This window comes from Halichoerus grypus, chromosome 8 (assembly GCF_964656455.1).
Source record: "Halichoerus grypus chromosome 8, mHalGry1.hap1.1, whole genome shotgun sequence".
In the NCBI taxonomy this organism is placed as follows: domain Eukaryota; kingdom Metazoa; phylum Chordata; class Mammalia; order Carnivora; family Phocidae; genus Halichoerus; species Halichoerus grypus.
Window position 1 is genome coordinate 122,639,889 of NC_135719.1, and position 12,196 is coordinate 122,652,084.

At 44.5% G+C, this 12,196-nt stretch overlaps 1 protein-coding gene across 18 annotated transcripts in view; it reads left to right on the forward strand.

The window, feature by feature from the left end:
- The window catches only part of SIPA1L1 (signal induced proliferation associated 1 like 1), a 366,695-nt gene that overhangs the window by 289,503 nt on the left and 64,996 nt on the right, over positions 1-12,196 (forward strand). For all 18 annotated transcript variants that reach the window (XM_078053858.1, XM_078053861.1, XM_078053859.1 and 15 more), the window contains 2 exons: positions 4,180-4,753; positions 5,392-5,666. In XM_078053858.1, the coding sequence (XP_077909984.1) occupies positions 4,180-4,753; positions 5,392-5,666 (849 nt within the window). The remainder of the gene's footprint in view (positions 1-4,179; positions 4,754-5,391; positions 5,667-12,196) is intronic.

Here is a 12,196-nt window from a genome sequence, read left to right on the forward strand (position 1 = left end):
AGGTAGAAATGTATGTTTCTTCTCTCAGAAAGATTTCCATATTCAGAGGTTAAAATATGTTGAAAGGAGGTAGTATGATATAATGCAAAAAGCACTTGGAATCAGACCGACCAGATTGTTAAACCTCTCAGATCTTAAATTTCCCTTTCTATGCAGTGAAAGGTTGCTTGACATCTACGTAAAATCCCATAAGTAAAGTATCTAGTGTAGGCAGGGAGTGTGGTGTATGCATATTAAATGTGCACGCCCTTCTTTTCTTGAATAAAAATAAATAAATATGCAAGCTTCAGCTTGGAAGAAAGAATCAAAGTGGGTCAAGTGGTAGACATTTCTTCCAGAAAGTCTATTCCAAGCCTAATCAGCATACCTATTGTCCAGTGTAGCTGACCTTTTTAAGACAAAAATCTGAATATGTCACTCTTGGTGCTTCATACCATTTGGGAGAAGTTCAGACTCCCTAATGTACAGCCTCCTGCATGAGGTCCTTCGGGCCTGGCCTTTCCACTCTCAGCCTCCATTGGGGCCTCTGCCGATTCTCCTCCGCACCCCTACCCCTGGAGCCATGTGGAGCTACTTAACAGCCCCCCGAACATACTGTGTTCTGCCCCTCTTCTCTGCACATGCTGCTCTCCAGGCAGGAAGGCCTCTTCTTACACACCCCTCCTTCAGCTGATGAATTCCTGCTTTTCTTTTCTCTGGGAGGGCTCCCCGACCTCCCAGGACTAGGTAAATTGCCTTTCCTAAGTGTTTCCAGTAGTACCCCTCACCTCCCCCAAGAGCACTCAAACCTCTGGATGTAGCCCCGAGAGACTTGGAGCTTCTGGAGGGCTGAGCCTGTGACAGCTCATCCTTGATCCTCAGCATGAGGCACATAGTAGGTGCTCAGTGAGTGTCAGTGAATGAGTACTAGTAGGAGCCAAGAGCCCCCCCAGGGAGAGAGTGATGGGCATTCATTTGTTCTGTTGCTGATCTTTCCTGTCCTTTGCCCAGGTCTGTTTTCTCAGAAAGCTCCCCAAGCTGGCAGTCTGATCCAGCCCCCAAGAAGGGGAAGCCTCCCTCTACCGTTCTGATGCCGAGTCCCCTTCCTTCTAAATTTGGGGTTGGAATTGTTTATTGCCATTTCCATGGTACTTCAGAAATTCAAGCATCGTTGTCTTCTCACTTTTTTCCGTTGAGACTTCTGTTTGGATGTCTCTGGAACATTACCATGTACCAACTTGAAACTGGCTTTGGGTGTCAAGATCTGCTACTTTATCCAAGGTCACTGATGCCAGCACATGCTACAAAGCCCAGCCTAATGGTGGTCTCTTCAGCCATGTGACACTTGTGCATGGTGCCTTGTGCAAGCGTCTCAAGAGTGGGAGGTTCCAAAATGTTCCTTCAGGAGGAATAGTGTGGTCTTCATAGAGCATGCTGCTGGCTATCTAGAAGCTCAAGTTCCAGTCCTGGCTCTCTGTAACAGGCTTTGGGCCGATCATTCCACTTCTCAGAGTCTGTTTCCTGGAGAAGTGAAGAATTCGTACCAGCCGTTCAGATGGAGGCTCAGGGCTATGCCTAACGTCAGTGAAACAGAACACCTTCCTAGTCTGTAAATCGTGCTCCCAGATTTGGGGGACAGAACATGTTTTCGTGTTAAAATGAAAACAGATATGCCTCAGTAGAATGCAAAATCAAGATGACTTTTAAAATGAAACTCAAGATTTTATTGGCAGAGTTTGAGGAACACTGAATTATTCTCCATGTTCTCTTCTGGTGCTAACTTTCCATAATTGCTTCAGCCTCTGAGCTTCTGTCTGCTGGATAACTCTCCTGAGTAGAACATCCAGTCCTCAACACTGCCGAGTACATAAGGCATGGCTAGGATTGTAAAGAATGTATAATTTCTAAGGAGATACAGTATTGCATAGAAGCCTAACCTAAGTGTGTCCAAGCAGAAGCCCTTTGGAATCTGCTTTTAAAAATAGCAAGGACCATTTATAATTAATACATCTTAAAGATCTATATATAGTAAACTGAAGTTCTAGAAAGGCTTCTTATAAGGCAAAAATATTCTTTCTTCTGAGCTTAAAGCAGGCATTTTTATCAGGAGTTCAGAATCTGTGGCATCTAAATTAATGAGTTTTTAACCTTGTAGAAAACCTTGACATTAGATTAACCCAAAACAAGACCTTTTGTTTGAAAAAAGCATCCCAGGGCATCATCCTCCTCATCTTCTGCAAGGGTTCTATTTCTAATGATGCAAAACTGATTTTAGCCTCTGTATCATTTACCTCCCTACCATGATGAATCATTGATAATTATATGTTAAGGATTCAGTTCTTTCCCTCATAGTTCATTCTAGAGGCTTCTAATTATGGTTGGGTTTTCAATACATGTTTGTCTAAAGTTCTAACAGTTAATAAATAGGTCTGTAGAAAGCCAGTGAGTTTAAGGGGCAAGTGGATAGATGGTGCTCATATTGGCACCCTCTGGTAAGCATTTTCCTCTCCTTATTTAAAAGAAAACCACAGCTGCTTCTTGAGAAAGAATAACAATTTGAAGTGAAATTAGCAAGAGAAGGAATTGCCAATTTAAAAATGAGTGTTTCTGGATCCTCACAGGATTCCTCTTTAGAAAAGCTGGCTTATCTGGATTTTAGCATCTTTTGCTTGACTTTAAAAAAAAAATGATCAAATTAAAATTATACAGCTGTCAGCATTCAAGCCAGACAGCTCACAATAGACAAGAAAAATTGCCTTTCTAATACTGGTATAATTAGGCTATAATGCATATGGAGGTTTCTGTGAATTTTCATCTCCAGTTAGAAAATGGAGCATTGCTTGCCACCTTTCTTCATCATGAAGCCAACTAAATAGTCTTTTTTTTTTTATTTAAACTAAATTTGTGAAAACCAACAAATAGGCCATTCCATGGCATCTTCAGACAAAATAGGTAACTTTAACTTCTGTCCTGGGTTTCCTGATTTTTATTTATTTATCCTATTTTCATGAGAATCCTTTTTTGAAAAGCAAAGCTAAGTATCTTAAACCCTTCTTAAAACAAAACAGAACAAAAAATAGTAATGAAATAGAGCTCTTCAATTTATTTTGAAAGATATATACTCTCTGATTGACTTTTCCATTATGGAAATTCAGAAAAATATTTTGTATTGCTTCCCTAATACTTAGTACAATTGCATAATGGACTCACTTTTAAATAATTAGATAATTTGAAAAGACGGACATCCTATCTCTTGGAATCATTATTTCCAGCCCTCTCAAACTTCACTAAGGTCCTAGAATGAGGTCTTAGGACAAGATGGAAAACACACAACCTTTCTGTTTCCATTTAACTTTTGTTGTTACTGTTTTAGGAAAAACTTGATTTTTTTTTTCCTTTTTGAGATTAAAAATAACAGGTTATTACAGATGCTTGTGATGGTCCCAGTTTTAACAATATTCAGAAAAAGTGACTGGGGCAGGCTTTCTCAAATCAATCTTGCTTGGAGGAATAGGAAAAGGAAAATATTTCCTCACAAATAAGTTGTCAGAATCAAATACCAAATGTAGTGAATGTGGACCAAAGAAGAGCTCAGTTTAAAAAAGGGATTTTAAAGCACTGTTGCTGTTACTATAAAAATCATAATTATTTTAATACTGCAATTTCAGTTTTCATTTTAAAATTGCGCTTTTTGGTCTGGTTGCATAGGCCAACAAATAATAATTAATTTTTTTAAAAAAATTTAATCCATAGCTTTTATGTCATGCATCTTTGGTTATTTTCATTATAAGCTGTCTGCACATAGGCATCATACCTAAAATGGAGACCACATTTGTGTTCTTACAAAATCTGTGCTTGTTCTAAAAGGTTATGCTGATTATAGTAACCCCTGCTTGGAAATATTCAGTAGGTATTTAAAGGCAGAATATTACAGTACACTTTTTTTTTCCCCACAGAGTTACGATTTGGTTTACTATCCATTAATGTAAGGAAAGTTTTTACTTTAAGTTTTTTGGGGTTTTTTGGACTAGAAAAAATTTTTGTTTTATAAATAGACATTTCTATTATTTCTTGTGGGACATCAGTAGTTCTCTTCCTCCTGAGGGATGTCTTTTTCTTTGAGAATGTGTATTTTATTCTCGTGCTGTGACACTGAGAAGTCCTGACGCTCCTCTCTTTCACCTTTGCTTTATCTCTTAGTGTGGCCGTCACCAGGTCCAGAGATGTACCTTCCTTTGGACCTCCCATCCCCAAAGGGGTCACTTTCCCTAAGTCAAATGTGTTCAGGGACTTCCTTTTGGCCAAAGTGATTAACGCAGAAAATGCTGCTCATAAATCAGAAAAGTTTCGGGCCATGGCAACTCGGACCCGCCAGGAATACCTGAAAGATCTGGCAGAAAAGAATGTCACCAACACCCCTATTGACCCGTCTGGCAAGTTCCCGTTCATCTCTCTGGCCTCCAAGAAGAAGGAGAAGTCTAAGCCATATCCAGGAGCTGAGCTCAGTAGCATGGGGGCCATTGTGTGGGCCGTCCGGGCGAAAGACTACAACAAGGCCATGGAAATCGACTGCCTGTTAGGGGTTTCCAACGAGTTCATCGTTCTCATCGAGCAGGAAACCAAGAGTGTGGTTTTCAACTGCTCCTGCAGAGATGTGATAGGGTGGACCTCAACTGACACCAGCCTCAAAATCTTCTACGAGCGAGGAGAATGTGTTTCGGTGGAGAGTTTAATTAATAATGAGGACATCAAAGAGATTGTCAAAAGGTTGCAGGTGAGTATTTTCTTTCCACTTATCCACATTCCATTTCCCTTTCCTGAAGTTTTCAGTACAGACTAGAAGCAAGTTACTGAAGTCGGTGCTATCTTATCAGCTTCTCTGAAAACTCCCTTGATGATATGAAGTGACCCAGAGTTTATGTCACACTCGTTTTCCATCCTTTTTCAGAAGGAAAAGTAGAGCAAGTGGGAGAAGACACATTTGCGGTGCGTTTGTGCTAGAAATCATTTGCATGTGACCTCATCCCACTGCCTTGATGGCTGATGAGGTGGCCCAGCCAGTCTGCTTTAGTTGTTGAGAAGAATTGTTCGATTGAGCATCCGCTGCCTTGAATTTTTGAAGGGCGAAGCGAGTAGCAGAATACGGTCTCTGTTGGCTGCCCGCTCCCTGTAGGTCTCTGTTAGAGGTTTCCTTGTAAGCTCAGTGAAGCCATTGAGTCCTTTGGACACAACAAGTATGTTCTTTTTGGCCTAATGAATGGAGGTTAGTGGGGGGGGGGGGAGTAACCAGACGCTCCTCAGGGGCAGCAGGGTATTTGGCAATAACCCTGCTCGTGGTGTTTTTCCAGCTCCCTGTCCACCACTTGACACCCTGTGGCGTTAAACCATGATGCCTTTTGTTTCCTTGTCCAGTTTGTGTCAAAAGGTTGTGAATCGGTGGAGATGACCCTGCGAAGGAACGGGCTGGGACAGCTCGGCTTCCACGTCAACTACGAGGGCATCGTGGCAGATGTGGAGCCCTACGGCTATGCCTGGCAGGCAGGGCTGAGGCAGGGCAGTCGGCTGGTGGAGATCTGCAAAGTGGCGGTGGCCACCCTGAGCCATGAGCAGATGATCGATCTCCTGAGAACATCCGTCACGGTGAAGGTCGTCATCATCCCCCCGCACGATGACTGCACCCCACGGAGGTAGGTCCGAGCTGGCAGCCGGGAACCTGGCAATCCGAGGCCGGGTCCGTGCGCCGCATAGAACATCTCCTGCTGGACAGGGCAGCAGGGCGCTGTGCTCAAAGCTCCTTCCATCCGTGGAAAGTCTGACTCGGGACGTCGCTCCCTTGCGGTCTGTGGCAAGAGCAGCTGGAAAGAGTGACTGACTTGGACCCTTCCCAGATTTACATCTGTGGATTTATAAACTTGCCAGTACAGATAGAGAAGTCTGGTAATAGCCATTTTAAATATCTTGCGCCAGTAGCTAAGAAACATGGAGTGCTTAATATTAGAAGACACTCAGCAACACAGGCTCTTAGGCTTCATGACACTGTTACTCATCGTCCTGTCCAAAATTCAGAGTGCCGTTTTGACCCCGGCGCTCTCATTCTGGAGCCCTGGACGTGACTTAGCAAGCGTTCTCTTCAGTGCATCTCTGTGTGTCGGGAATTGGCTTCAGATGAGCGGCTCCTGCTCATGCTGCTTGGGCGGTTGGGCCCCCAGCCTTTTCGCAGACGGAGGCCAGGGAGCTCCCTGTCCCTCCTAGCTCCTGCCAAGCCAGCGCATGCTTGAAAACTTAACTTCTTGGTCTCTGGGGAGGTTTCTTGATGGAACAAATTTAATCAACTGTTTCTTTTCTCCTTTGGGCATGTCCATGCTCTTTTTACTAGTTTCTTTAAATCTGTTAATTCGCTTTCAGCCCATTATTGTCTAAGTTTCTCTTAAGCTTTGGCAGTTAATTCTTAGGCCTTCTGAAGCCAAAACATCCTTAACCTGTTTTTTTCCCCAAAAACATGACCTGTCCTGCACCTGAACTCTCGCAGATTCATGAACAGTGGATGGTAGAATGTGTAAACCATTATAATGGGTTTACTTGTGTCCTTTAAAAAGTAAGCAGCAATGACAATCTACAGGTACTTCAGTTCTTCAGACCAAATGTTGCACTCAAGGTAGTGTTTCTGAACACTGTTTACTGCCTAGATGGCCCAGAGACTAGGTACCTATGTCAGAATATGGTGAACTCCCTCTGTCGAATAGCTTCACAAAATGCTCCCTTTTGGATGACTGGATTTTTCGGAAACCGAAATATGTATCCAGAACTTTTTATTATTTCAGCTGTTTTGGGGGGATGGGGGTATATTCTGAAATTGCCTTACACACTACCCTGCCTTAGTTAACCAGATGTTTTCTGGTTTCCTCAAGCACATCATCGTTAACGTGAAACATTTTGCTGAACTGGGTTTCAGGAATGACTCTGGAGGCAGATCAGAGAGGTGGTTATGTCCTTACAACACTCTCCAGATGCTCTGTGCTCCTCCTCTGGTCCTTCTGTCATCTGTCCCTTGGTCTCTCCTTCACATTGTCTGCTTGATTGTTTCTAACTAGGCAGCTATAAACTGGAGAAGAAGAACTGGAGAAGACAACCAAGCTTTGCAACCTGCCAACCTTAATTACACACAGTACAGAATCAAAGACGCTGGTCTAAGGACTAATGGTCTGAGAATGAGTCTATAGTTGCTGTGGTGCCATCTTGTCTGCCCAGAGACCCTTCCCCTGGCTTCTAGGCTCCCCAGTTGGTATGGGGAGGGAGGACTAGGTACACGTGAGTGTGAATGTGGGATGAGCGGATGGGCGACATTGCTGACGCTGGATTGTGCATGGTTGTTACTGGGAAGATGGGTCAGAAGGCCTGACTCTGGATGGACAGGTCTGTGGTAGGAGGTGGTTTATCTACAGCAATATACTAAGCCAGATACGTCTTCTGTGGTGTGCTGGTAAAAACAACTAACATCTGCTGAGGATTTAATTTGCCAGGTTAGAAAAAACACTTTCACATGGATTAGTGCTTTTAATCCTTATAACAACCTTATGAGGTAACAGTATTAATATTATTCCTATTTAAAGGAAACCAAGACTCAGGTTAATAACTTTCCAAGCTCATCTGGCAAATTTAGGTCTCACTTCAGAATCCAAGCTCTTAACTACTACTTCGTAGGCTTGGGGCACAAGTCCTTTTTTTTCTTTTTTTTTTTTTTTTTTTTTTTACATACCAGCAGAAGCAGGGATCTGCGGGTACGTTGGCTTTCTATTGAAGAACAGAACCTTGCTGCTGCCCATGGTGTCGATATTGCTTCTGTGGTTGATTTCAAGCTCCCAGCGTGACAGCGCTGAGCTCAGAGGTGGATAGATGCTCACGGTCTGCTCTCGCAAGCCAGGACAGGCTGCCTCCCGCACACCCCCAAATGAACAAGCCGGGTTTGTCTTCATCCTCCATCACTGCTGCCGAGACCCTCTTTGCCGCTCTCCCAGCCAGTGGACAGACAGAAAGGTGTTAGGAACCTGCCCCCATTAGGGCACGGAGTGGGAGGCTGGGATGAAGGATGGGTGCCCCGCGCCTGGGACGCACACTCTGTGCCTTTCACAGGACAGTTTCCATCCGAAAAGCTCCAGTCACACCTTCTGGGCAGGTGTGAAATGGTGCCATGGGTGCCTTTGGGGGACTGGAAACCCTGCTTTCCCCTTCCCTCCTTTAGAAACAACCTCAAAGGAACAGTGGAAGCATGAACACCTTGCTGTAATTTTCAACAAAATAAGATAATGCTCTTCTGTCATTTTTCTCTCCTCCACACTTCACACTCCCACTGCTGTTTTCCTAGCAGCTGATTACTCTGTTCTTTGACTAGTCACTCTCTTCTCTGTCAGCTATTCCTGCAGCGAGGGAACGGGCCTCCTCCAGGCCCCCTGTCCCAGGGCCCCTCAGCTGCCTGCTTCTCTCGGGGGCCAGGGTCCTGAGGGGTCACAGGTGCCCAGCGTGCTGACCAGATGTAAATACAAACGCCCATGTGTGTTCACGTGGGAGAGGCCTTAGTTTTGAAAAGGCAGGTTTTTTGTTTTAATGAACAGTTTAACATGGGCGCCTGGGTGGCTCAGTTGGTTAAGTGACTGCCTTCGGCTCAGGTCATGATCCTGGAGTCCCTGGATCGAGTCCCGCATCGGGCTCCCTGCTCGGCAGGGAGTCTGCTTCTCCCTCTGACCCTCCCCCTTCTCATGTGCTCGCTCTCTCTCATTCTCTCTCTCTCAAATAAATAAAATCTTTAAAAAAAAATGAACAGTTTAACAGCAACGTGGGGCTTCAATCATAAAAGTGAAATAGGGCTCTTTTCCCTGTTTTTAGGACATAAGCAGATCCTCTATGAATTGCTTTCACACTAAAGTTTTTAAGAGAAGAAAGGACAGGGGAAGTAAAGTAAAATTCCTGAGCCCCTGCTATGTATTGGGCGTTAAAAAAAAAAAAAAAAAAGGCTTCCATTTCCATTAACACATGAGGAGGAGGAGGCTTGGAGAGGTTCTGTCGCTGCCCAGGGGGCAAGCAGGACTAGCTAGGCCTTGCTGCCAGAGCGGTTTGGTGCTTCCCCACAGCCTCCACCAGGAAGTTTCCCAGGGAGTGTGAGATGTCCAATGTCAGGAGGGGCCTTTCACCCCCGCCCCGGCCTGACTCCGGAGTGCTGGAACCTGTGACCCGCACTTATCTGTTGGTGCCTGCGACCTCTGAATCCTCAGCAGCCGTTCTCTTGGCAAGATGAAAAACACCCCGCTAGCAATTTCACCCACATTAAATCATGATGTTCTGAATGGTGTTGTGCAGGAGTGGTGGACCTTTCTTCTGTGGAGGGCCACTAGCCTACAGCTTCTGAAGAAAGCAATCAAGGACCATTCAGAGGAAGAGCTAAAAACAAACAAGTTACATAAAAGGACCAAATTACTTTTTAAGTAGAACAGATCACAGAGTTTTGTTTTCATTTTAAAACACAAGTATTCAAGATGCAAAAGCATACTGTTTTGGAACCAGAAAGGCTGTGAGAGTTCATCTAGTTCAGATTGCTCATCTTTCAGGCAAAGAGCTTTGGTGCAGCGAGGTTAGGTATTTTTTCCAAAGCTCTACCTGTCCTCAGACATCTGACTTTGCCGATTCAAGAGTCCAGTGTTGAGATGATCTGTTGGGTGGGCTGTACAATGGTTCTTCTATCTGTACTCCTAGTGTTGAAAGGAAAAAGGAGAGAGCAATGGATCATCAGAACCTAAAGGAGAAAGAAAGAAGAAAAAGGCTGAGAAAGAGAGTAGGGAGAAGGAGTGGCTTTTCAACCAACAGGGTTTCAGTGTGTTGCCATGTGTCTCTTGGACCTGAAGTACTGAAATTGCAATTCCTGGCCCCCCCTCACTCTAAAGATTGTTGAGTTTCCCATGTTGTCGTAGACTGTGCTGAGTGAAATGAGTAGTCCCTAGAAGTGAAGAAGTCTGGGGACTTGGAGTAGATGTATTCTTTAGTTGGAGATTAAAGTAAGGCTGACCTCCACGTAGATTAATCCTGTGAGTTCAGATCCTGGCTGTGTAGTCTCGGGCAGATTAATCTCTCCAGGCCTCCGTCTCCTCATTTAAAGAAGTGGGGATGATGGTAGTGCCTACATCAGAGCGTTGTGGCACCGCCGCCACATGAGCGCCTGGCCCGTTGCCGGTGTTCATTACTGCTCAACACCACATTTAATTGAATGACAGAATAAAAGTCCTTCTATGAATTTTCATGTGTGTCCCTAAAAGCCAGCTTTTATCTTTGTTCTTCAGTGTACAGCCCACTTCTTGACTCCATGTATCATTCTTACATGTTCAGAGATAAGTCAGCAACAGGAAGCTGGTGGGTGGGCTGTCCCATCATGGACAGCAATGAGACACGGCGCGTTGGCCGAGGTTTAGCATTGCGGGTCTGCTGTTTCTCGTTCTCTACGAATGAGTCTTCTCTCCCTGCTTAGGCTTTATCATACTGCATCCTGTTACCATCGACTGTGCGGGAGGGTCCTCGCTGCACGTTAGAGGTGGTGGAGATGAAATGCAGACGAAGAGAAGGCCAAGTCTTGGGCTACCGGGGTCTTTTAACCGGTTTTAGTATGAAGCGTTACGTAGCTTAAAAGACTATTTCAAAGAGTTTTTGCACTAGAAGAGAGAGATTACCAGTTCCAAATCTTTCATTTCCAAATCTTTCATTTCCCAAAGGGGCTAAGGCCCCAGAGATGAAAGCAGCTTGTCTGTTTCAGAGTACGTTATATTTGTTTCTGTTATCATTATTTATTTATTACTGTCTGCTGTGAGGCAGCCCGTGCCTATAAAGGCGCATGTAGAGTACTGGGGAGTTAAAACCCAACAGGAGAATCTGTCAGAGGGTGGGGTGTGCTGAAGGGAAGACATGGCCTACGGGAACATTTTTTAAAAGTTGGTGCCCAAAATACACGATCGCAATGTTCTGTACCTGGGCTGGTTGCTAGCACCCAAAAGAAAGATAGAAGATATGTATATGTATATGCTGTATAAATGATGTGACCCACTGGATTTATAAGTTAAAACAGACCCGTGCTAAGGGGAAGTGAAAGCTAGTCCTGATTTTGAGGTGGAGGGAAATTTTCCCATGGATTATTGCAAGTTTTTATTACTGCCCCTTTTGCAAGCTGCAACATTCTTGCATTATATTTATAGACCCGGAGCACAAGTTACTGTATAATATGCCATATTTGGTCAGAAATGGAAGACTTCAAACCATACTACAGTAATGCCTCTATTAAGAACCAAAAAAGTATTGCAGCTTTTTTGTCAGAATGATCAGAATCAAAGCTAGAAATTATGTCAAAGCCTGAGGTGACACGCCCTCTTATCAGAGAAAAGGTTTATTACATAAGAAGTCATTAGCTGCTAAAAGTCATGTCAGATGTGCCATAAAGCAGTGTTTTGCAAACTGTAGGTTGTAACTCCTAAGTAGATCATGAAATCCACTTAGGAAGCTGCATTCAGTGTGTTTCTTTAATGAAGTGGATTAACACAGAATACAGCAGAATGGGTGTGTGTGTGTGTGTGTGTGTGTGTGTGTGTGTGTGTGTGTGTGTGTGTGTGTGTGTGTGTGTGTGTGTGTGTGTGTGTGGCGGGGCTGCATCACAGTTTTGTATTTCTTACTGGGTTCATGGTCCCTGTCATTAATGCTTCTAAGGGGTACAGCGGAGCCTAGGGCAGAGGGTCAGATTAAGGTTGACTTAGGCTTTAGGGAATCAGGAGGAGTGGTAAGAAAACTCTAAGAAGAGGTGCCTGTTGGAAACTGAGGCTGAGACTGAGCAGGCAAGGACCCCAGCAAATGCACGCGCCTCAGAAGCAGCCCTTCTCAAAACCCATGTGTCTCATGGAGGTGCGGGAGAGGGCCCAGTGTGGCGTACATGTTAGAAAGGCCAGGAGACCGACCTGAGACACGTAGGCAAGCTCCTGAGACGGTGACGCCTTCCACTGTGCTTATTCTCCCACCAACACAAGCCCGTTTCCCAAATCGAGACCCAGCCTTTGGCCCCGTGCTGTGCAGTCAGGAGCCACAAGTCACCCGTGGCTGAGGGGCCGTTGTCACGTGGCTAGTCCAAAGTGAGCAGTGCTGTTACGTGTCCATACACACCAGATTTAGATGCATGTACATCATCTTGTTTTTATAT